Source organism: Myodes glareolus, chromosome 4 (genome assembly GCF_982192425.1).
Source record: "Myodes glareolus chromosome 4, mMyoGla1.1, whole genome shotgun sequence".
Taxonomy (NCBI): domain Eukaryota; kingdom Metazoa; phylum Chordata; class Mammalia; order Rodentia; family Cricetidae; genus Myodes; species Myodes glareolus.
The window spans coordinates 6,398,866-6,422,501 of record NC_142029.1 but is presented as its reverse complement, the minus strand read 5'-3'; the positions used below and the strand labels follow the sequence as shown (position 1 = coordinate 6,422,501).

General features: G+C 38.7%; 1 protein-coding gene across 2 annotated transcripts in view; it reads right to left on the bottom strand.

The window, feature by feature from the left end:
• Window positions 1–23,636, bottom strand: part of Zcwpw2 (zinc finger CW-type and PWWP domain containing 2) — a 128,902-nt gene that overhangs the window by 81,111 nt on the left and 24,155 nt on the right. For both annotated transcript variants that reach the window (XM_048424003.3, XM_048424004.3), the window contains exons 2-3: window positions 17,197–17,574; window positions 9,931–10,090 (exon numbers count right to left, since the gene is read on the bottom strand). In XM_048424003.3, coding sequence (XP_048279960.3) covers window positions 9,931–10,090; window positions 17,197–17,483 — 447 coding nt within the window. In that variant the 5' untranslated portion in view covers window positions 17,484–17,574. The remainder of the gene's footprint in view (window positions 1–9,930; window positions 10,091–17,196; window positions 17,575–23,636) is intronic.

Genomic DNA, 23,636 nt, shown 5'->3' with positions numbered 1-23,636 from the left:
TCTACACCTGCGCTGCAACCCAAGACCTTTCATCAAGCTCCTGGGCTGGCCTCAAACCCAAGTCCAGGCTCAGATTGAGCTGCCTTTTCTCCTGCTCTGGCCTTCCTCACCTCCCACCCTGGCCTCCCTCTCCTCTTGCCCTAGCCTCTCTAGTAGCCAATATTACAGGTATACTATCTCACCTCGTCTTGAACATGATTTTATATCATTTACTATGTATTATAGCTTTAGAAACATACAGATATAAGCCCTAGATTTCATAATCTAAAGAAATACAAGTAACTTTTTGGAATGCATCTCCCATAAGTATTTGAGAGCATTATCACTATTATAAGATGTTGTTTGGCCTGAAAATTAATGGCAATGCTGCTGCTCTCATCCTCAAAGCTGCAGCACAGCTCACTGATGCTAACCATGTGTTGCCCTGAGGCACTGCTCCACTCTATCAAAACTTCCATTCCTCCCTTCTGTTGGGCACAACATTCACACATAAAGAAATTCAGGAGAAAGTTAATCACAAGGGTGCCCTGTCTTCCTTAATGGACTTCCACAGCAGTGGCAAGGCCTCTGGACAATAGCAGTGTTCTTGTTCCTCTGATGCAAACTACAACACACCATCTCATCTCATGTGCACAGAAGCCACACTGCCAGTCTCCATCTGGAAACTGCAATCCTCAACAGGTTATTTCATATAACAAAGGCTTCATTGCTCAGAAAGCACATTTAAGTTATTGGATAGTTGAAACAATTGTTACTTATAAAACCTAGTTTTCTTGTGCCTTGGTCTAAACATAAATAGAAATTTTACTAATTCTGAGTAGGATTTAAAAATCAAACCAATTTATGTTCTTTACTTTCCATACCACTGTTAAGCATGAACTGGTTGATAAAAACACCAAGCCACATTTACTGTGATATTTGATATGAGGCTGGGGGATAATGAGGATGCAGTGAGCACTAGAGGATAAATGGAAACAGAAGAAGAACATTTGAGAATACAGTGTGTTTCCATTGTGTGGCCTGAAATACTGAAAATTATGCCACCAGGAAATCTACTTCAATTCCTTCCTAAGTGCTTCCTGTAACATTGGAGGTGGGGTGAAGGAGACAAAACTCCTTACTGGATGCTCCCTGCAACCAACGAAGTCGGGGCAGAGGGTACCCAGCTCCTAACAATAGAAGTGGAGGTGGGGGAGTAGGAAAGTAAGTAGGCTAGATAAAATTACCACAATAGACAGATCAGAAGTCCACTGGGTACTAGATAAGCTTTTCATTAATATAGACATCAACATACATTGACACGGTGTTTTGGAATTTTCCTATCAAGATGAAAGTGACAACTGTTCTGTGCTATGGTTCTCTGTTCTTAAGAAACCGCATCTGACACTACAGGTTGGCCTATCGTCTGGAGCGGCATGATCCTGAAAACAACATTAATGCCCACGTGTGCCTGTCATTATGTAACAGCAGACTGACATGAGAGACAAAGGGAGAGGGCCCGGCTGTGCAGTAGGGGGAAAATAAGATTCTGTCATAGGGACAACCATGTTCAGAAAGGCAAGGCAGCCTTTCTTTTCAATTTACCTAAGTTGCCTGGCTTCTGTAGCACCATAGCCTCATAAACCCACCCACTCTTCCACAAAGTAAATACAAGAAACATAGCACACACTTGTAAAGCCTGTCTGTCTGACTCCATCACACACAGAGAAAACCTACTTAATAGGGAGATTATCTACTATCAACTGGTTCTTGAGACTCACTGAGTCTGGTGAAATCACAGATATGGGCATGAGTCCCCAGTGAGCAGGGTCCGCATATGAATTTTGGTGAGCTTAACAGTAGAATGTGGTGTACAGGAAGTTTGGGAACCAACTATGAAGAAACACAACAAACTATAGTATCAGAACGCCAGCATTTGTATTAACAATGGCAACTCATTGCTAATATGACGTGCAGATTAAATAAATTCCAGGTTCCAAGATTAGTGGACAGCAGCCCCACGGTGATGGTGAGGAACCCGTGTGCCAGCGGGAAGGCTCAGCCTCGCGTAACCTGACTACCTTGGAAAAGGCACAATGAAATTTCTTAATCAAATAGACCAAACTAAAAACAACAGACAGAAGGCTTTTTTGGGTTTTCAGTTGGCAGAGAATAGTTCACTATGAATTCCATATGCTTATGAAGATTAGCAGATAACTCATTGCAAATTTTAAGCAGGCCAAGAGAATCTGAAAACCTGGAGTTTGTAGGCATAACACCTGGGCTGAGGCCTGGCTGTGCTGCTGTGGACTCCAGGTGAGGTATCCAGCTAGAGCTGTGGCTATAACAGAGTCCGGATCACAAGAGAACACCATTTAGCCTCTGAAGTCCCAGAAAATGAGACAAGAGATCTTCACATTGGGGAGAAGTTGACTCAGTGTATATTTCATTTATAAAGGAGCTCTACTATTTAAAGAGCCTATTACTATTTTTTAATTTACTAACCTATCTAAAGCCTATGTAGTTTCACCAAGCACCATCCTAAACACTTCATAAATGACTCATTTAATGAGTCCCTCGTAAGCTTGTGAGGGATGCATTATTACACTTCAGAGATAAGGAGGCTGAGTTTACAACTTGCCATGTCTGCATAGCTATTAAGACAGCTAGAATTAGCATGCAGGCAGCCTAGCTCCAAGGTCTGTGTGCACTATGGAGTAGTGGTGGCTCCCTACAAGCAGCTTGTTGCCTTAAAGACAGTATTGCGATGTTGCAAAAAGCTCCTAACACGTGTATGAAAAGTAAGTGCTGCTAGAAATTAAAAGATACATAAGTGTCGTATGGTGCCTTCCAAATAAGGACACTTTCATATTGCTAGGAAAAAATTTCTAGGACTATTAATCAATAGCTAAAAACTTAACCAATGGTCTGCACACTAAATACAGCTAAACTGATAAATTTTATGTCATGTATGTGTTAATACAATTTTAAAGGGAATTTTAAAACAAGTCAACTTTAGTGTGTACAGTTTTAAGCATGTTATATACTCAGATTTCAAGTTGTAATATTTTTATTTTACAAAATTGAATTAAGCAGCTATAAACACTGCTATGCAAACTGATAATAATGCAATAGTAATATACTAATGAATGAAGCACAAATACAATCAACACTTGAACAGCAGGTAATTTTTTTTTAAAAAAATAATTTTTATGAGTGTTTTGCCTGTGTGTATCTATGCAGTACATGCATGCCTGCACCCACAGGGGAAAGAAGAGGTGTTGGGCCCCCTGGAGCTGGAGCTATGGGTGGTTGTGAGCCACCATGTGGGTGCTGGGGATCAAGCCTGGACCCTTTGGAAGAGCAGTTGCTCTTTCTTGCTGAACCATCTCTCTACCCACTCCCAGGAGTGATGTTCGAAGCCAGTGCCTGCTAACCAGCAGCTCTCCTGCTGCTGGAGAGGCTGACTGAGGGCAGGAACGCTGGGTAGAACTGGGAGACACGGAAAAGCTGAAAGGAGTCCTGAGAACAAGTGTGTGCTCATTTGTTCTGAGCCTTTACAGAGTCAGGACCAGCCTGACGTGTCTAAAGCAGCAGCATTAATGGACAGGAAAGTCTCAGCCTAAAAGGAGAATGACATACATGGCCGCTGTTTTCTAACATACACTTACTTGGCTTTTTATGATCACTGTACTTATGGGCGAACACCAGGTATAGCGATTACAGACAAATACCAGATTGTGTTTAATTAACGGCATTCAAAAACGCAATGAAGACAGTGAAGAGGACAATTAACCATGCAATACATGACAAGACATGTTCTCTGAGCTAAACATAGAAGTGGTAGTTCTGACAATTTTTTCAAAATAAGTCTAGCCTTATTTTGGGTTTAGGAATCACAGGTTTTGTTGAATTAATGGATAGATTCCAGTCTTCAGCTAGACTACACTTCAAAACTAAAATACAGAAAGTAATTAAAGAAAAGAAAATGAAAAGAATATTAATATACCCAACCATAAACTTAGGGTTATATGAGTTTGGGGCTTCACCACTCCCTGATGGAAGAGTGTGCCAATCTGCTAGTTTACAACTCCTCCTCACTAAGAAGTCTTCCTGGCAGACACACTGAAAAAAGATATAATCTCCTGAGTAAACTTGAAGCTTGGGCATCACAGTAGAGGGTAGAAGGGGAGAGGGTAGGAAGGCAAGGGAGAGGAGAAAAAGGTATAACACAATAATAATTTAAAAAAACAAGTGCAACCACTTAATTCTTTTCCAAAAGTTCTTGGCAGATTTTCAAAACTACCTAAGTCACAGTTACAGAGATGCACTCTAGTTCTCTGTCAAGAATTGTGACCATTCTTCACTACCTCCTGTTCTCTAAAGAATACTCAGCAGCAACGGAAGAAGAGAGAGTTGGCCAAGAACTGACATCATTCAACATGTATGCTGAAATTAAAAGGAGAACATTTCCTCACTTTAGGGCAAATGTGGGCAAACATTCAACAAAAAAACAATCACTATTTGCACATGTGTGAACTGGCAGAGTGCACAAATAGAGAAGAAGACATCTGCACTGTCACTTAGCACTTGGCTGGCCTTGTAGACACAGTCTAAACCTCAGCTCTATAGATCAAGTGTATCAGGCAATGAGGCTGTCTACCCTTGTAAAGTTGTTGAGAGACTGATAAAGACAATGGATATACCAATCCTTATCTAGACATAGGCTTAGTCTCAGTCCCTCCATCCTCCTCCTCCTCCTCCTCCTCCTCCTCCTCCTCCTCCTCCTCCTCCTCCTCCTCCTCCTCCTCCTCCTTCTTCTTCTTCTTCTTCTCTCTCTCTCTCTCTCTCTCTCTCTCTCTCTCTCTCTCCCTCTCATTATTGGAATTATCATAGCACATGTTGCCATCAGTGTACTTGTGGGAGAACATGTCATAGAACAAGCTATATTTAGTGTTCTAATCATCTTGGTAGTTTCATTTACAGAATTCTTACTTGATAAATTACTATGTAATAGCAAGCTATGTTTATAGACAAGGAAATTAGAAGAAAATGATGAGCCATTTAGGCAAATTCTCAAGAGATTACAGGACTGGCCTTTGGGAAGCAGTACTATCACTGGGGAATGTCTCACAGTAACCCTGGGAGCTTGCCACAGTGTACTGCACTGTCTGTTGTGTGTTGACATGGAGCTTTAGGTTAATGTAGTTAGTCAGGATCCCAGTCAAGGAGGTGGCAAAGCAACCTCTAACATAAACAGTCACTACCACAAGGAAAGAGAGCTGTGAGCTCAGTTCCCACACCTAGGGAATCCATGCACTCTTCTGTTTCTCTGTGCACTCACACTCATACCAAAAACAGAAGTAATAAAAATAATATTTTAAAAATTCTAAAGGCAGGGAATATGGTTCAGGGGTTACAAGAAGTTGCTATCTTGCAAAGGACCTGAGTTTTGTTCCCAGAATCCCTACTGGGTGACTCACAACTTCCTGTAACTTCAACTTCAAGGGATCTTATGCCCTCTTCTGGTTTTTTAGATACTGGAATCATTTCCACCTACCCACACACAGGCACACACACATATACTTTATTAAAAATAAAACAAATCTTCAAAATAACTCTTAAAAAGGAATAAAAACGAAAGTCAGAGAACTAGAAAGTGCTCATGAACAAGATTAATGATCACTATCTTCTGATGCTATTATAAATAGAATTGGTTTCATGAGCTCCCTTTCAGGTTGTTTAGAGTTAGTGTAAAGAAATGCAATTGACGTTTGGATGTTGAATTTGTATCCTGCACTTTGTTTAATTCACTAACTTGTCATTTCTAACATGTGTGTTTGTGTGTTCCATAAAAATTATGTAAGAATTTCATACTCTCTGTGAACAGAGATGATTTATTTCCCTTGCTCCTGTCCAGTGTGGATGTTTGTTCTTTCTTACCTGCGGGAGAGTAGGTGAACAAGCTGGTAAGAGAAGGCACCTGCATCTCACTCCGGCCTCTGCAGGAGCAGCCTTCAGTCTCCTATTAGGGAGCATGGTACTTACTCCAGTGTTTTCATGAATGACTTTACTATGTGGAGGCAGGCTACTTCTACTGCTAATTGTTGAGTGTTTATCATAAATGGTGTGGAACCTTGCCAAATAATTTTCTGCATCAATTGAAATTATGTTTCCCCTTCATCCTGTTAATTTTGTACACTGTCCTGATGATTGTCATATGTGGATACATCTTTGCATTCTGGGATAAATCCTACTTGGGTGTAATGAACAATTCTGGAAAATATTCCCAATAAACACTGATGAGACAAACCTCAGCAAGCTCGTAGTAAGCCACACTGCATAGGATGAATATGCACACCGCCATGTCATCTACCCTTGATATTTCACTTTTTAGCTGTCTTCTTTGTAACTTGGAAACTATAACTAAAACCCTCAATAGTGGGATCTGGAGAAACTGCTCAGAGGTTAAGAACACTTGCTGCTTTTCCAGAAAACGTGGGTTCTGTTCCCAGCCCCAGGTGGCAGTTCACAACTGTCCTTACCTCTAGTTCCAGGGTTCCCAGGACCCTCTTCTGGCCTCTGTGAGCACCCAGACTATATGCCTTACATACATGCAGGCAAAACATTCATAAACACAGTTACAGTAAATAGTTTTCTAAAAATCTGAGTCCTTAACACTGAAATTTGAATTTACAACAGCCTGTCTTTCAAAATACACAAAAGTTGCACTCCTTCAAGGGTTCTACCCCAAGTCTTTCAATTCTTGAGGGTATAAAATTATTTTTTATTTTAATCTACAGTATAAACTAATTATTCTTTACATTGATTACTTTCTTATGCACATAAAATGTGGATAAAAATCATTAATACTCGTCTCTAAAATATTTTAAAATATTAATCTCAAATCATCTTGAATATAAAAAGTAGAGTTACACAATATAGCTACAATACTAGCTTTTATATGTTTTCTCATGTGTTTATCTTTACTGAGATTTTTATTATTCCTTAACTTGGCTTCAAGGCACTGTCTGGGTTCTTCCAATTCACCCTGCAGGTTCCTTGAATGTTTCATGCAGGCAGATTTCATGGAAATGAGCTCTCTCAGCTTCTATATCTGGGAATATTTTAACTTCTATCAATTTTGAAGGACAGTTTTGTTCCCATGGATTTTTTATTGACAGTTTTCCCTTCCGTAATTTGAATATACAGACCATATTGTTTTGGGCCAGGAACATTCTGACAGGAAGCTGCTGACACTCGGACTGAGAATGTGCATTTGAAAGGTGTCCCTTCTTCCCTGTTAGTTCAGCTACTCCTTGCCTTTGTCAAGTTTGATTGCCTTCTTCCAACCACTATGTCTTCATCCTGCCTAAGTTCCCTGGATATTTACAGTATGTCTTCTACCATATTTACATAGTTTTAGACCATTACTTTTTCAGATGCTCTTTGCTCCAATCTCTCTTGTCCTTCTAAAACGACTGCTGACCAAATGGTGTCATACTATCTCTCAGACCCTCTTCACCTTTCCTTCATCATTTTTGTTTTTCTGAAGTGGTAACTGCTGCCCCTCCCCTGCCTCTTCTCCAGCCTGCTCTCTCTCTTTCCTTCCCTCTTCTGAAGAGGTAACTACTGCCTCTTTCCCCCTTCTCTCCCTTCCTACCCCCTCCCTCTTTCTCTTCTCCCCAGTTCTCCCCTTCCCTTCTTCCCCCCTTTTTTCCCCTCCATAATCCACTAAATAAACTCTGTACTCAAACTCTCTCTGCATGGTCCGTCTGTCTGTCTCTCACTGGTAGTTGTCTCCCACCTGCCAAGGGAACCCGCCGAGGCTTCGGGTGGCCCGCACTGCCCCTCATGAGACCGGCCTTGGTCCCCCACCTGAGAAATGACAGCACTTCTCAGGCCATGCATGCCGTCAGTCTGCACAGTCATTTTCTAACTCTCGTATAGGCCGTTGTTCCCTAGGATCTTAGCATTCTCGTCTTTAAACTATATGGCACAAACACACATGTACACACACAGGTCCCCAAAAAGAGAAAGCAAAAAAGTGAAGTTGTCAAGGTGAAGAACAAAGTATCTTAATCTCTCACCACAAGCCACTTCAGCTGAGGAGAAAAAAAACGTGCAAAATGGAAGGAAAAGGGGACAACCTCAATTGCCATCATCAGCATTCTATGCAGCCTTGTGATCATAGGCAACACTGAAGAGTAAATATCCCCAGGCTTGGGGACAGGGGCCTTTTTGGCCAGCTCACCTTGAGAGCTAAGTTTCTCTAGGGATTGTATAACAGTTGCCTGATACAGGAGTGGTCTGGTAGTTGCTACTTCAGTAAATCCTCAAGCTGATTAAAATTAACTCTATACAGCCCAAGCTTTCCCTGGAAGTCACAAACCTTTACTACACTCCAGAGCTCAGATTAGTTACACTGGACAGATCTGCCATTGTGGTTATGGATTAGGCAAAAAAAACAGAGTAATGTTTCCTAATCCATCATCTTAGAGTCTTTTCCCTGAACTCTTTTTTTGTTTTGTTGTTTGTTTGTTGTTTTGTTTTTTCAAGACAGGGTTTCTCTGTAGCTTTGGAACCTGTTCTGGAACTATCTCTTGTAGACCAGGCTGGCCTCGAACTCACAGAGATTCACCTGTCTCTGCCTCCCAAGTGCTGGGATTAAAGGCGTGCATCACCTCCGCATGGCTCTCACTGAACTCTTAAGAGAAGCAAGTGTTCTTTAACATGGGAGGAGTGGATTTTAGGTGTCTGATGAAGACTATAGGAACACACTAATATAAATTACAAGTCTACAGTCTAAACTCAGAACAGTGGCATTTCCCAGTATTCTGGAGATCATATTTTCTCTGGGACTTAATGTTTTATGCTTGTCCTGGAGCACCTATATCTTGAGATGCTAACTCTACATTGCCTTGAACTCTTTTCAAAGTACACCTCAATGTCTCAAGAAGTGTAATGATTATTGGTAAGGAAAACTTCCACTTGTGTGTAGAGGCTACACAGCAACTGAGTATTTCTGTGGGTTCAGTAATTAAATTAAGTCAGCAGATCCATAAACAAACATGACTGAACTGAAAGGGAGAATTATTTTTCATTATATAAAACAAAAACCATTTTTTCTCACAAATACATGTAATACTGTCTTTCTAGACAAATTCATTTCTACCTTATGTTATATAGATACTATAAATGTATAGCCCATAGTTAATGGAGATCCTAAAGTATCTATCTGTTGAACCAAACTATAAAATAAAATTTCATCAGCTATAGGCAGAACAATCTACTGCTAGAATCCTTCACCCAGTGTTAAAAAAAAAAAGTTCAAATGCCTTGTATAATTTACCTCCCTCTTTCCCCTGCTCTAGGAGGAATTTTAAGAAAGTCTGTTGTCTACCATCCAGTATTTTCAGATAAAAGGCTACAGAGTCTGGTATAAGCCCAGATAGCTGAGCCGGCTGACACTCACTACTGCTACTCCTTGGCAACAGGTCAACCTCATCTCTCATCCCTAGCCTGAGAATCCAACCTAAAAATTAATTTTAATATGCAAATTAAACTCTAAAGAGTGCAAAGGCACTAAAGAGTTAGTGTAACAAAATGCTCTGAAATTTGAAAAGTTTGTTGTCCTCCGTAATTACTTTCTGTGACCGATGCAGAAACTTGGTCTCAAGAGAATTTGAAATGACGGTCTTAAACCCACTTTAAAGAGCATTCTTCAGTTGACTGTTACTACATTGCCACTGGAAAAGTTTAAAACTCTCACTGCTATTTTATACCCACAATTTCTTTGGAAAAAAAATCATGTTCCAATGTAAAAGCATACTGTGCATTATTTTGTTTATATAAATCCAAATGTAAATATGTTTTAAAATCTAAGATAAAAATTGACAGTAAGTAAAGGAAATTGCAGCAAGCATAAAGTTTTTATGTTGTCGTACCCACCTTTAACGAGAGACTAAAATGCCCCACAAACGTTGCACTTATCCATGCCGTTGAGTGGGGGTCACCCAGAAATTCTATGTGATACTTGTCAACGTTTCCATCCTGGTCATAGGTCACATATTTCCCTCTGAAAGGATCAGGACAAAGTATTCCTGGCCAACTTTGGAAAAAAAGTTAAAATAAGTTTCTTTTTTTTTAAAAAAAAAAAGTAAGTCATTGACACATCTCTCATAATCAAATATTAAACTTATTTCTTCAAATTTTAACTACTAACATAAATGTATTCCTACTTACACCTTTCAAAAATAATAAACAAGTAATAAATTGTATCTTTGTAGCAATAAAATATTTTTATGCTGTCACAGACAAGATGAAAAAGAATTTGAAAAGAAATGACAGCCAGAATCCACATGAAGCACTTGAAGGCCTTGAACGCCACTGAGAAGCAGAAAGGGTCAATGATAAGCCAGACTTTGTTGACTCCCTGTGAGAGCCCTTACCCATTGGGAGGAGGAGATGGGGCTGCCCTGGGAGGAAGTAAAGGGGGAGGAGGGGGAAGGAGAACTGTGGTTGTAATGTAAAATAAAAAAACCAAAAAAGTAGGAGAGAAAAAAAAACCAAAAAAGTAAATATGAGCTATATGAAAGAAATATAATTTTTAGATAATAAATGACAGAGCTATAAAGCAGTAGCCTAAAGATAAATGATAGGTGATAGATTATAGATAGATGATAGAAACACAGCTATAGGCAAATAGATAACAGATTAATAGGTGACAGGCAGAAAAACAGCTCATAGCTCAAACAGTGATGCCACTGTAAAGTACAGAAAGGACAACTTCAGCTCCACCATTCTACTCTACTCCTCCCCTCTATCCACTCAACTGACACGTCACTAGTTTGCTAAAAAATTCAGAGCTCTAAGCAAAATTTTACTTTAAAAAAATCTTTTAAGGTATGTTCAGGAGCTGGAGAGATGTCTCAGTGGTTAAGGGTACTGACTGCTCTTCTAGAAGATCCGGGTTCAAATCCCAGCAAACACACTGTAGCTCACAACTATCTGTTGGAACTCCAGTTCCAGAGAATCTGATGCCCTCTTCTGGCTTCCATGAGCACCAGGCACACAGGTGGTGCAAAGACAAACATCCATACACATAAAGTAAACCTTTAATGTTCATCATTTCTCGCTTTAGACATTCAGATCCCATTTCAATAGCTTTCAATTTTTCTACTTTCCGTTCAAGTTTGATTTCTTTTCATCACTGCTTTCTAATTACAGGTGTGTGTGTGTGTGTGTGTGTGTGTGTGTGTGTGTGTGTGTGTGTGTGAAGGCACAAGAGCAGTTTGTAGTCTTAATTGCTAAGCCATCTCTCCAGCCCTTGGTTTTTCTTCTCTACATTAGCATCCAACAGCTCAGGCCCATGACAACACTGCTAAGCAAAGGCTGCAAATATATCCCATCTGGAGTCCAAACCGGAAACTAGAGAGCAAGCCCTGAAAACTGCTGATGTGAGAAAACCCACATCTTCTCTATTTACTCGATTTATTCAATTCTATATTAAAAAGAAACTGTAACAACCAAGAGACTTACAGGTCACAATCATCTTCAATTTTCCTGATTATGAATATAAATAAAAATAAAGTCTGACAGGGAACGGTCACATGCCTTTAATCTCTGCACTTACAAAGCAGAGGCAGGCGGATCTCTGTGAGGTTGAGGCTAGCCTGGTCTGCCTAGTTCCAAGCCAGCCTGGCAACACAGTGACATGCTATCTTAAACAAACAAGCAAATTTAGCACTAAGAAAACTGGAATTTTCAAGTAATGCATCTGCTCAAAATGTAACAGGAAGTAGGTGTTTGGCTCAGGAAGCCTACGTTTTGCCTATAGATAAAGCATGCTAATTACAGCTATGTGTCCTATTTATCCTGTGTATTAAGTCAACATTTTCTTATGCATTTCATATGTTGCCTTATATAAATTGACTGTCTTAGAAAACCACACTTCTGAAATTAAAATGATCAATTTGTATTCAAGTAGCAAAATGTAAGTTGTTATTTTGAAGTGCTGTTAGGATCCAATCCATATTTTATCCATAGCAAAATTTTATACACATGCACATTTAATTTGTTTCCCACTCTGGCCTTAAATGATCCCCCTGGCTCATCCTCTGGAGTGCTAGGACTACAGGTGTACCAGCATGCCTGTTTCTAATTAAGTTTTAAATATTTTACCAACATTCCATCATCTGGCCTGCCACTCTGGAATTAAAGCAGGAAGGAAAGGCAGAAAAGCAAGTCAGGATCCCATGATAAAGAACCCTGATAGAGATCTAACAAAAGTTTTCAGCTTAAGATCTAGATTATGTACATCTCACATGGTAACTGGACACTGTATGTCTGCCAACCTCAGTGCTGCCAGCAGCTCTGTCAAGTGGGAGAGTTAACAGCATTCAAGTGAAAAAACCTGTGCCCTCACTCTGCCGTCTACCAGGTGACAAGCCTGCTAGAGATATCCAGTTCTTGCTGTGGTTCCTAATGAATTATAAAGTTCAAATACATGTGTGATTTATACTTTTTGTTTAAGAAATTAAAAATCTGTCATCATAAGACTGATCTGTGTCCTGAAAAATTTAGATGCTGAAAACCTAGTTTCCAGTATCTCAGAAGGTGACTGTATGCAGAGAAAGGACCTTTGAAAACATGACTAAAAAAGCTGGGCATGGTGCTGTATGTATGGACTGCCAGCACTGCGGAGGTGGAGGCAGGAAGACTGTGGTCCAAGGCCAGCTGAACCACATGGGAGCCCGTCTCAAATCAACAAAAGTAACTTGGTTAAAACTGAGCTCATTAGGACAGGCTCTGTGTCCGAGATTGCCTGCCTCATAGGAAGAGATCAGAACACAGACACACAGAGGGAAGAACATGTGAGCACATGGCAAGAAAGTGGCCATTCTTAAGGAGAGAGCCTTCAAAGAAATTATTCTTGATAACCTTGATCTCAGGACTTGGAGCCTGTGGAAAAGCACATCTGCATTATGTATGTCAGCTAATGTGTGTTGTTTTGTTATGGCAACCAGAGGAAGCTAATATGATTATGTATATGTAGAATAACTGGTGCAAGTGAAAAGAATGATTTAGAAATATCTCCCCATGTTTAGCAAGAGGCTCTGTGTGTGCCTTTACAGGTTCATTAGTATGCGAATGTGGGAGACAATTAACTATGGGACCAAAGAAAGAAAAAGATTAAAAAAGCATCTCAAAGTTCTGCATCAGTTTCTCTTTAACATTCTTGAGTCAACTTATCTGAGCAATAGTAACTCTAGATGCTGGCAAGATGGCAGCTCTGACCTTAAGAGCTGCCTATAAAGTCCCCAGTTAGTACTGTGCTCTAAGTTCCTCTGCGGTGGCAGCTGTTACTGTACTTCAAGATCTAGCGTACTGCCTAATTAAGAGCAGATTTCTGACTGTTTCTTGTGGGTTAATTCTATCTCTACATTTTACTATTGTAATTTGTCTTGTATTATTGTTCTATACATTTGTGCCATTGAATAAACAATGCAAGAAGATTTCAGTTCCTTAATTTGAAGTTTAAATTTGTGTTCAACTTAGCTCATAAAAAAGAACATAAATGACACATAGTCAAACGCATGTTGTTCTCTGAAAAAGCAGAGATGCAGCTGTTTTTTAAGCATGTGAACAGAAATTACAAATTAAAGATAATTTAGAGACTGGATTTAAACATATATCATGTAAAGTTTTAAGCTCTTTGCCTCAGTTACTAACTCCTAGTAAAATTTTCTGTTCTTCAAATATATTAATTGAGAAAAGCAAACTCATTTCCTGAAATACAGTTACTAAACTTCAAACTTCCAATGTGGGAATTGCTTTCAAATGCATTTTTACTCTGCTTTCAAGCATTTGCTTTAGAGATGAAAAATGATGGAGAACCTCAAATCCCTTTATGATAATTTCAGTAAATTTCATATTACATATCCCTTAAAAGACTGGGTTTTATATGACCAATTGATGTTCATGTTAATTATAATGTGGGAGGCAATAACAATGTTTGCAATATTGTCATTTTGATCCCCAGAAAAGCCCTCATAACTAAAGGACAGAGATGTCACAGATTTGTTAGGCAGTAAGTGTATGAGTTTGTTAGGACTGTTTTAAGAGAATATCACAGACTTGAAGAAGTACAATACATTTACTCTCTGTAGTTTCTATATGACAGCTATCCAAGACTGAAGCTGGAGCAGTTTGCTTCTTTACTCTCTCTCCCAGGCTGTGTTTTCAGTCCTTCTGTCTTGTAATGTACATATCAAATCCCTGCCTTACAAGAATACCAGCGAAATAGAACTAAGGCATTCCCTAATAGGTCTCATTTGTAATTAATCACTTCTTCAAAGGTCCTACATCCAAATATGGTCACATTCTGAGGTCTTAGGAGTTATGGCAGCTTTCAACATATGAATCTTTAGGGTTCATAATTTGTCATAAAATAGTGAGAAAGCAAGAATCTAAGTCTACATATTGATTTTAAGGTCTATTGCACATATGTACATATCAAAATAGGCCTGTCACAGCCCCTCTTTTTATGGTCAATTCCTATGGTCTTCATAGAGACCAAGATAATACGTCAATATACTTGAGTTTTGTAGTGTAAAAGTTTAGAACAATAGTAAAAGGTTCTGGAAGGGTAGTGTTGGTGGTGAATCCTGCACGGTTTCTTCAGAAATACAGGGCGAGCAAGCACAGCTGCACTACACTTGCCCTACAACTGCCCTGAGGAAGCTGAGTGACGCGCCACTGACATGTGCATAACAGATTAGTGAGACAGTCCTACGGGACACGAAGCACTGGTGTTTGTGAGAGGAAAGAAGGGTGAATGGGAAAATCCCAGGGATCATCTGACAAATCTGAGAGATGAAAACTGGAGAGCCCAGCAGGCCGAACTGACAGCAACAGGCTAAACTGGAATGAGGCAACAGCAATTCTGAACGTGCTGGAACACTGAGGAATCCTGGGAACATTAAAATCTAACAGAGATCATTTCCAAGGAAAAAAAAATAACTCTGATTTAAAAACTAACAAACAAACAAACTGCTGGGGAAAAGTAAAGCCAAGAGGACAGGATCACCAGGAGCAAAGGAACTTGTTTGGTTTCTAGATTAGTCTTCCCCTACGGGACTCCAGGGAGCACAGAACTGGGCTAACAGAGAGAAGGGACATTGATAATTCCCAAAGAGGTGCCAGAACTGCTATAAAGCACACCCAGGACAGAAGGAGCCAGTCCACAGCTTCCCCCTCTGCTCTGAAGAGGCCTACGAGAAGAAATCCATTGCTTCTCCTGTCACACCCTGGAGTCCAGCTACCACTAGAGAAGAGAGCCTTTGTCTCCAAGAGTCGGCAGTTACTAAAAACAAGGAACAGTCACAAGTTAGGGACCCTAGGGATGCCCTGCCACAGGTATGAGTGGGAGATGTTCACAGACGTATCCTAGGAGACTGAAGAGGTTGGAACCAAGCAGATGAGAAGTTTGGGAAGCAAGGAGCTGTGACTGTGGAGAGCAGTGTTTGGTGGCCTCTTCCTCTGTGGTGAAGCACAAACACCTCTGCTGGTTGGTACTGCTTGGCCTCCAGGCCTGAAGCTTGCTGCTAGGTGGGAAGCCCTGGTCAGGCAGGACACACAGGAAATCACTTACTTCCCCAGCCTCTGCCATCCCCACAGGATCCCAGAAGAAGCTAGTACTAAGTTAGTATGGTAAAAATAGTATGAGACAAAAATATCAAAAGATGAAAGCTTGCCACAGAGGGATAGTTTGAGGGAATAAGACTGTACTCAAGATTTCAAGTTGCCTTAACAAAATTAAAGAAAACAGTGTAGATACAATACACATGTGTGAACTAGAAAACCACTTAAAATGAGTGATTAAAAATTTGAAAAATATTAAAATTAATGAAAACTTTTAAAACTTCAAAAATTATGTCAAATTGGAAGGAATAAAATAACAACTGGTACTTCAGAAAAAAATACGTAGAGGAGAAATATTTAAATTTATAAAGGGCTAAAAAGATGAGAACAGTTCAAGAAAAAGAAATACCAAAGATAGAAAAGATTGCCTAAGTGATAATAGAGAGTCCTGAGGTAAAAATCCAGTCATATGATAGGACAGTATTACTGCCTTTAAGTCAAGAAAGTTTAAATAAATTCTAAGTCTTATACACTGAAAATACATAGTATATATTTGGAAATTCTACCCATAATAATAAAAACTCTGAAATATAAAAAAATCTACATAAATTTAATAAAAAATATTTAAGCATGTAAGGGATAATTAAGATCCTCAAATGTTTGTCATTTAGAAACACGCTTATAAATAACACATTTCAATCAAGAATTTGCAACTATTTCAAGATGAATAAAATAAAATGTTTATCACAGTTCCTGGAAAAAAATTATAGCTTTGTTTAAATTAAGATGAAAAAATAAGAGATGAGCTGAATTCCCTAACCCTCACTTTAGAAAGCAGAGTGAATACAACTCAGATGACAGAGTGAACACAGACACAGAGTGTCAGATGACAGACAGTATCAGAGAATGGCAATCCAGGGACTACTGAGATGGTGCAGGAGGTAACGGCCCTTGCCAACAAGCCTGATGACATGAGTTCCAGTCCCAGCACCAACACGGAGGAGGAAGAACTGACTCTGTGGAGGTTATTCCTGTCAAAACTCGGAGGGTAAGCCGAGAGTGAACCCTCATATGCACCATGAACTCTGAAGATAATTAGGATGTGTCTAAGTAGGTTCATTAGCTAGAACAAATCATATGGTGTGGGGTGTCAGCGGGAGAGTGACTGAGTGGACAGAAGGCATGTGGAAACTATACTTACACCCAATTTTTGTGACCTCAAGGCTTCTGTAAATGTGGAAGTCTATTTTGTAAAAATATGAGTCATTCTGGGTGAAAAATTAGAAATAGACAAATCTACTCCAAATGCAAAGCACAGGGATAAGTGTATAGCTCAGCAGTAATGTTAGCCTAGCAAGAGAAATGCTCTTGGTATTTGATCTATTTATACGCAGCGCGCGCGCGCGCGCGCGCGCGCGCGCGCGCGCGCGCACACACACACACACACACACACTCATGCACACAGACCCACAAACACACATGAAAATAAGTAAAGGTAATAAAAATTAAAGAAATCAGTAATTAAGTAATGATAATTAATAAGTAATAAACAAAAGTAAATCCCTTACTTACCTTGGCCAGTTCTGCAATTTCACCAAAACCAGGCTTCCCAGAGGAAGCTGTGAATAGACAATCTTATACCCACTTTCAAGGAACCGAGACTCTGCGGGGAAATCCTCCTCAGAGACTGAGCAGCTGTTGTAGCTGGCATCAGCGTTCATGAAGCAGTACCAGGGCTCGCTGCGCTCCACCCTGGCCGCAGCCTCAGGGGACAGCAGCCTCCACTTCAGGCAGCTTTCATTCTCACACTGGACCCACACTCTGTTCACAAACTCGCTGCTCTCCACAGCCAGGTCCATTGAGCTGCTACTGACCACTCTGCTAGCTTGTTCTTTGTTCTGTTTTGCTCTGTTTATTTTTTGTTTGTTTTTCCTCTGAAGTGAATTTAACCTGGAAAATAAAAAAAAATACAGATTCAAGAGTATGAGATATAATTTAAATCACAAGAAACAGTTCTTTCCTATTTTCTGCCCACTCCTGTGCACCTGGTACGGAAGACATGCAGGTGGTGCATTATATTCTGCTGACCCACGGCAAAAACACAGCCGACATGTAAATTACCCTCACAACAAGTGCTTTCTGAAATTAAAAACAGGACAAATCTACTATAAGATCAGAGTCTAGTTCAGCAATGTCTATTACTGACATTCACTATGCACAAGGTATTGCTTTCCTTTTTGAGACAATCCTATGCTGTAGCCCAGGCTGGTCTCAAATTCTCCACCCTCTTGCCCAAGCTTCCTAGGTGCTAGGATGAGCATAACACACACAAAGTTACCAGCTGTCAGGCCTCAAGTGCTTTACGCACACAGCTTGAATCATACCCTTTTTGTCAAGGAAAATGAAGCAAAAAAAAAAAAAAAAAGCAAGCATGTTTAAGCTCCAGGCACAGTACCCATAGAGCTGAGGTTTAAACACAGGCAACTGGGCTCTTAACTCTGTGGTCTTGTCCTTAGCTGCACTGCTCTAGAGAATACAGAGAGCATCATGCATCGCCCTGTTCTTTTTCTAAAAATCAAGAAACCCAAATGCAGCAAATGCTTCACTTTATGAGAACTGTAATGATTTACAAGTTACATGTGCACCCTTGATGTGGGAGTCCCCTCTGTGTACTGTGATTACCATTAATGAATAAAGAAACTGCCTTGGCCTATTGATAGAGCAGAACTTAGGTAGGTGGTGAAAATGGAACTGAATTCTGGTAGAAAGAAGGCAGAGTCAGGGAGATGCCAGGGATCCATGCTGGAGATAGTCATGCTGAAACTTTGCTGGTAGGCCATGACCTCATGGTGATATACAGATTAATAGAAATAGGTTAAATTAAGATGTAGGAGTTAGCCAATAAGAAGCAAGAGCTAATGGGCCAAGCAGTGATTTAAATAACATGGTTTCTGCATGATTATTTAGGTTCTGGGCAGCTGGGACAAACAAGCAGTCTCCTCCTACACACCCACTCCTTAGAAAGTTCTGCCCCTTATCTCACTAAAAAGGCATCTTCTCAGAGCTTTGTTATGAGGAGTCGACACATATGAATAGGGAAGTGTGTTAAAACTCTCCCATTCAGCATCAGCAACAACAATGACATACATACTAATGATGTAACTACAGATTAAACTAAGTACTGACAATGCATTTTCAAATAGCATATTTTTAATAAAAAAAAGGAATGTGGGAGCTGTGCAAGAATCTCTGTGATATGTTGTCTTGGAGTTCTTTGGGGAAATATCCAGGAGTGGTATAACTAGATCACACGGAAGACGACTTTTTTTTTTTTAGAACCTCTACACCAATTTCTATAGAGTCTGCAGTCTCCCATATGCAGTGGAAGAAAGATTCACTTTGGTCCACATCCTCACCAGAATTTTTTATTTTCTTACTTACTGATATTCTGGCTGGTGTGAGATCGAATCTCAGTACAATTTTAATTTGCATTTCTATGATAAAGAGGTTGAACTTTTTACATGTGCTTATTGAACAACTTTATGTTTCATTATTTGAGCACTACCTGTCTTTTAGCCATTTATTGACTTGTTTGAATTCTTTGCTTTTTTAGTTATTTGTACATTCTAGATATTAATCATATTACATGTATAGTCAGCACAGAATTTCTCCCATTCTGCAGGGTATTGGTAAACTCTATTAATTGTTTCTATATAGATCTGCGGAAGCTCTTTGGTTACATGAGGTTTCATTTGTCCACTGCTGACATTATATCCTAAGTTAGTGGCTACCTATTCAGGAAGTTACTGCCATTGCCTATGTCTTGAATAATCTCTTTGTTTTTTTCTTCTAATGGTTTCAGAGTTTCAGGTCTTACATTGAGATCTTACATCCATTTGAAATCAAATTTTTTGTACAAGGTACCAAACATGGATCTAGTTTCATCCTTCTACATGAGAATATTTACTTTTTCCACAACCATTTGCTAAAGATGCTGCCTTTTGTCCAATGCATATTTTCTGGTATCACTTTGGTGTCAAAAAACTCAAGTAACTGCAGATACATAGACTTGTATCCAGATCACCTATTTTACTGATTGACTTATCTGTCTTGTGTCTACACTGGAATGCTTTTATTAATATGGCTCTGTAATATAACTTGAAATTGGTTGCAGTGATATCTCCTGCACCAGTCTTTTCTGCTCAAAATTCCTTACAGCATCTGGGGTCCTTTGTGAATTAAGGTTTTATTTTCTATTGCTGTGAAGAATGGCACTGAGATTTGGATGGGGATAATGTGTGCCACTTTTGGTAAGATAGCATTTTCGCAATATGAATTCTTCCGATTCCAGAGCATGTGGTCTTTTCAATCTAGTATCTACCTCAGTTACCTTCCTCAGTGTTCCAGGTTTTTACTGTAGAGGTTTTTCAATTCTTTGATTAGGTTTATTCACAGAAATTTTTTTTCTTGAGGTAAAAATGGAGTAACATGTTTATTTCCCCAGTTTCTTTCTCAGAACGTTGGTTATTGCCATCCAAATTCTAAACTCCCACCTTCCCCCATCAGTGTCGATCCAGCAGCTATCGCTGTCCCGCCCAGGCCCATCCCATAGCTTGGCTATTGTGACGAGTAACATGACAGATACGTGTATGCAGGAATATCTATAGAAACTTGGCTATATTCTTTTGGGTGCACATTCAAAATTGAACAATTAGATCAAATTACAGGCTTGTCCCCAGTTTGTGGAGGAACCGGCACAATGACTTGTACGCTCTGTTAGTCTACAGTGCCACTATGAGGGCATAGTGTTCCTTTCCCTGGCTTCTTCACCAGCACACGCTGTCTGCTTTTCATGACAATAGTCACTCTGATCAGGTGAGATGAACTCTCAATGAACTTTTACTCTGTATCTGCCTGAGGCAATTTAAATTCCTGTTCTTCTTTCCTGAGCTGTTGGGATTCTTATTCAGAAAGTCTTATGCCTAGATACACCGGTCCCTCTGCTCTCCTTCAGTTTCAAAGTTCCAGGTCTTACATTTAAGTCATTGTTCAATTTCGAATTGATTTTTGTGCAGGTGAGACATGGCAATCTATTTATATCTTTTACCCACGGATTTCCAATTTTCCCAGCACCAGTACTGAGTCTGTTTCTTTTCCAACCTAGGTTTTCAGTCTCTTAATAGAAGATTAGATGGAGGTGGTTGGATAGGTTTGTTTCTGGGTCCTGTTTTACTGAGCCATGGGCTTGGTTTAATTGTCAATCTCATACTGTTTCTATTATTATTTCATTGTATTAAAATTTGGTATCAGGTATTACGATGCCTCAAAGGCAGGTTTAACATTTAGGGTCTTTTGCTTTTCTATATTAAGTCTTTCCTACTTCTGTGAAGAATGTCATGAGAGTTTTAAAGGCAGCTATATTGAATCTGTAGAGCACTTTTAATAATATGGCCATTTTCTCAAGACTAACTCTGCTAATCCATTAACATGGGATGTCTTTTCCATCTTCTACTATTTTCTATTTATTTCTTCATAAATTTACTGTTTACTATTTATTTATTTATTATGGTTACAGCTAATGAGGTTGGTTTTTTTTCCAGAAAAACAAATATACATAGGAAAGTTCTTGATTTTGTGTGGTGAGTTTATAACCTGTTACACTGATGAAAATGTATATTGGCTCTATAAATTTTCTTGTAATGTTTTAAGGTCTTTTATGGTCTTTCATACATGAGATCAGATTGTCTGCAAATATAACTTGACTTCTTTCCTTTTATATCCCTCTTGTTTTCTCCCTTGTGATACTGATATGGCTAAGATTTCAAACATTATATTCAGTAAGAATGGATAGTTTTTGTTTTATTCCTTATTTTAAGGGAAATTTTTTCAGTTTATTTGCATTCAGTATAATGTTGGTTATATATTTGTTGTAAATAATTTTTGTTATATTTAGGTATAATCCTACTATTCCTATTAATCATTTCTTCAGGGATGTTTTCTTTATCAGAAACAGATGTTGAATTTTGTTGAAGACTTTTTGCTGCATTTATTGAAATGAAATACGTGGTTTCTATTCTATTAATGTGCACTACTGTGTTTACTAATTTGCATTCTTACATTTCTGGCATTAAACCAAATTTAGCATGAAGTATTTGTAAATATGTCATTGAATTTAGCTTGTAAGCATTTTGAGGATTTTTGTTTTTTATGTCTATCAAGAATAATTATCTGTACTCTTCTAATTATCTGGTATCTTTTATCTTTGTTGAATAAATATAAAGGCATTCCTTCATTTGCTGTTTAAGGAACACATTGGGGAGCACTGGTGTTATTTCTTTTTTTATTGATTTTTATTGAGCTCTACATTTTTCTCTGTTCCCCTCCCTGTCTCTTCCCTCCCCTCTTCAACCTTCACCCAAGGTCCCCATATTCCCAATTTACTCAGGAGATCTTGCTTTTTTTCTACTTTCCATGTAGATTAGATCTATGTAAGTCTCTCTTAGTGTCCTCATTGTTGTCTAAGTTCTCTGGGATTGTGGTCTGTAGGCTGGTTTTCTTTGCTTTATGTTTAAAAACCACCTATGAGTGAGTACATGTGATAATTGTCTTTCTGTGTCTGGATTACCTCACTCAAAATAATGTTTTCTAGCTACAACCACTTTCTTGCAAAATTCAAGATGTTGTTATTTTTTTCTGCTGTGTAGTAATCCATTGTGTAAATGTACCACATTTTCCTTATCCATTCTTCGGTCAAGGGGCATTTAGGTTGTTTCCAGGTTCTGGCTATGACAAACAAAAGCATTCAACAATGACTCAACCCAGGGCGGGGCTAGCCTTTGTTGGGACAGCCTTATTGTTTCATGGCTCCTGTTTGTATCTATCTGGGTTTTCATATATTCTTGGTTAAATTTTGGCTTAAGTTTCACGTGTCTAGAATTTTATTCATTTCTTCTAGATTTCCAATTTATTTTGTATAAATTTTCAAAATCTCCTGACTGTGAGTTTGGTTTCAGAGGTATCCATTCTAATATGTTCTTTTTATCTCTAGTCATATTGGTTTGATGCTCTCTTTTGGCTAGCTTGGCTAAGGACTTGAGTATCATGCTTATCTTTCCAAAGAAGCAATTCTTAGTATGAGAGATATTACATAAGCTATCCATAGAGCTGAAGAGCTGGGAAACAATAAAGATCAAGGCAGATATAAAATAATGGCTAAGCTCTATGGATAGCTCATTTAGTATATCTCATTTTTCTCCAGATAGATACTCATTTCTATACAGTTCCCTCTTAGAACTGTTTTCTTTAACCCAAAGAACTGGATGTTTCATTTTCATTTGATTCTAAGAAGTTTTATTCTTCCTATGGTTTCTTCAGTGACTATTTATATAAAGAAGTATTGCTTACTTTGTAGGTGTTTGTATATTTTCTGAAATTTCTATTGGTTCTGCTAACTTGTTTTTATTAAATTATGACCCAATAAGATACAAAAATTATTGTCAATATTTGCTAATATTTATTTAATAACTCTATTTTCTTAACCTTATACTGACCACTGAATAACTCACTTTCATTGCCTCCTTAGACCACTGATTCTGGGCTACCAGAAATCATGTCTACCACATTGTAATTCCTAAAACCCCCCAAATCAGCCCTTTTACATGTATAATTTCTGGCAATGTAATTTGACAAAATGTAAAGTAATCAAAAAAGGTGATACCACATTTGTACAAGAAATAAAACTTTAAATACATCATCACAACTCAGAGTTTTCATAAACACTGAATTCTCCACTTTGTTTTTGAAATTATTCTTAATATTTGAGTTTATATGTATTGAAAGAGAAAATTACAGCTTTGTTCAAACTTGGTTCGATTAAGCTGATTCAGCTATAATTAAATGTCTAATATAGCAAAAAGCATCTTAACACCCTTCTAGTTGAACTTTTTTCTATTAACTTTGCCTTAATGTTATACTTGTTTGTTCTCTATATTTTGTCTTAGTTTGAATATATG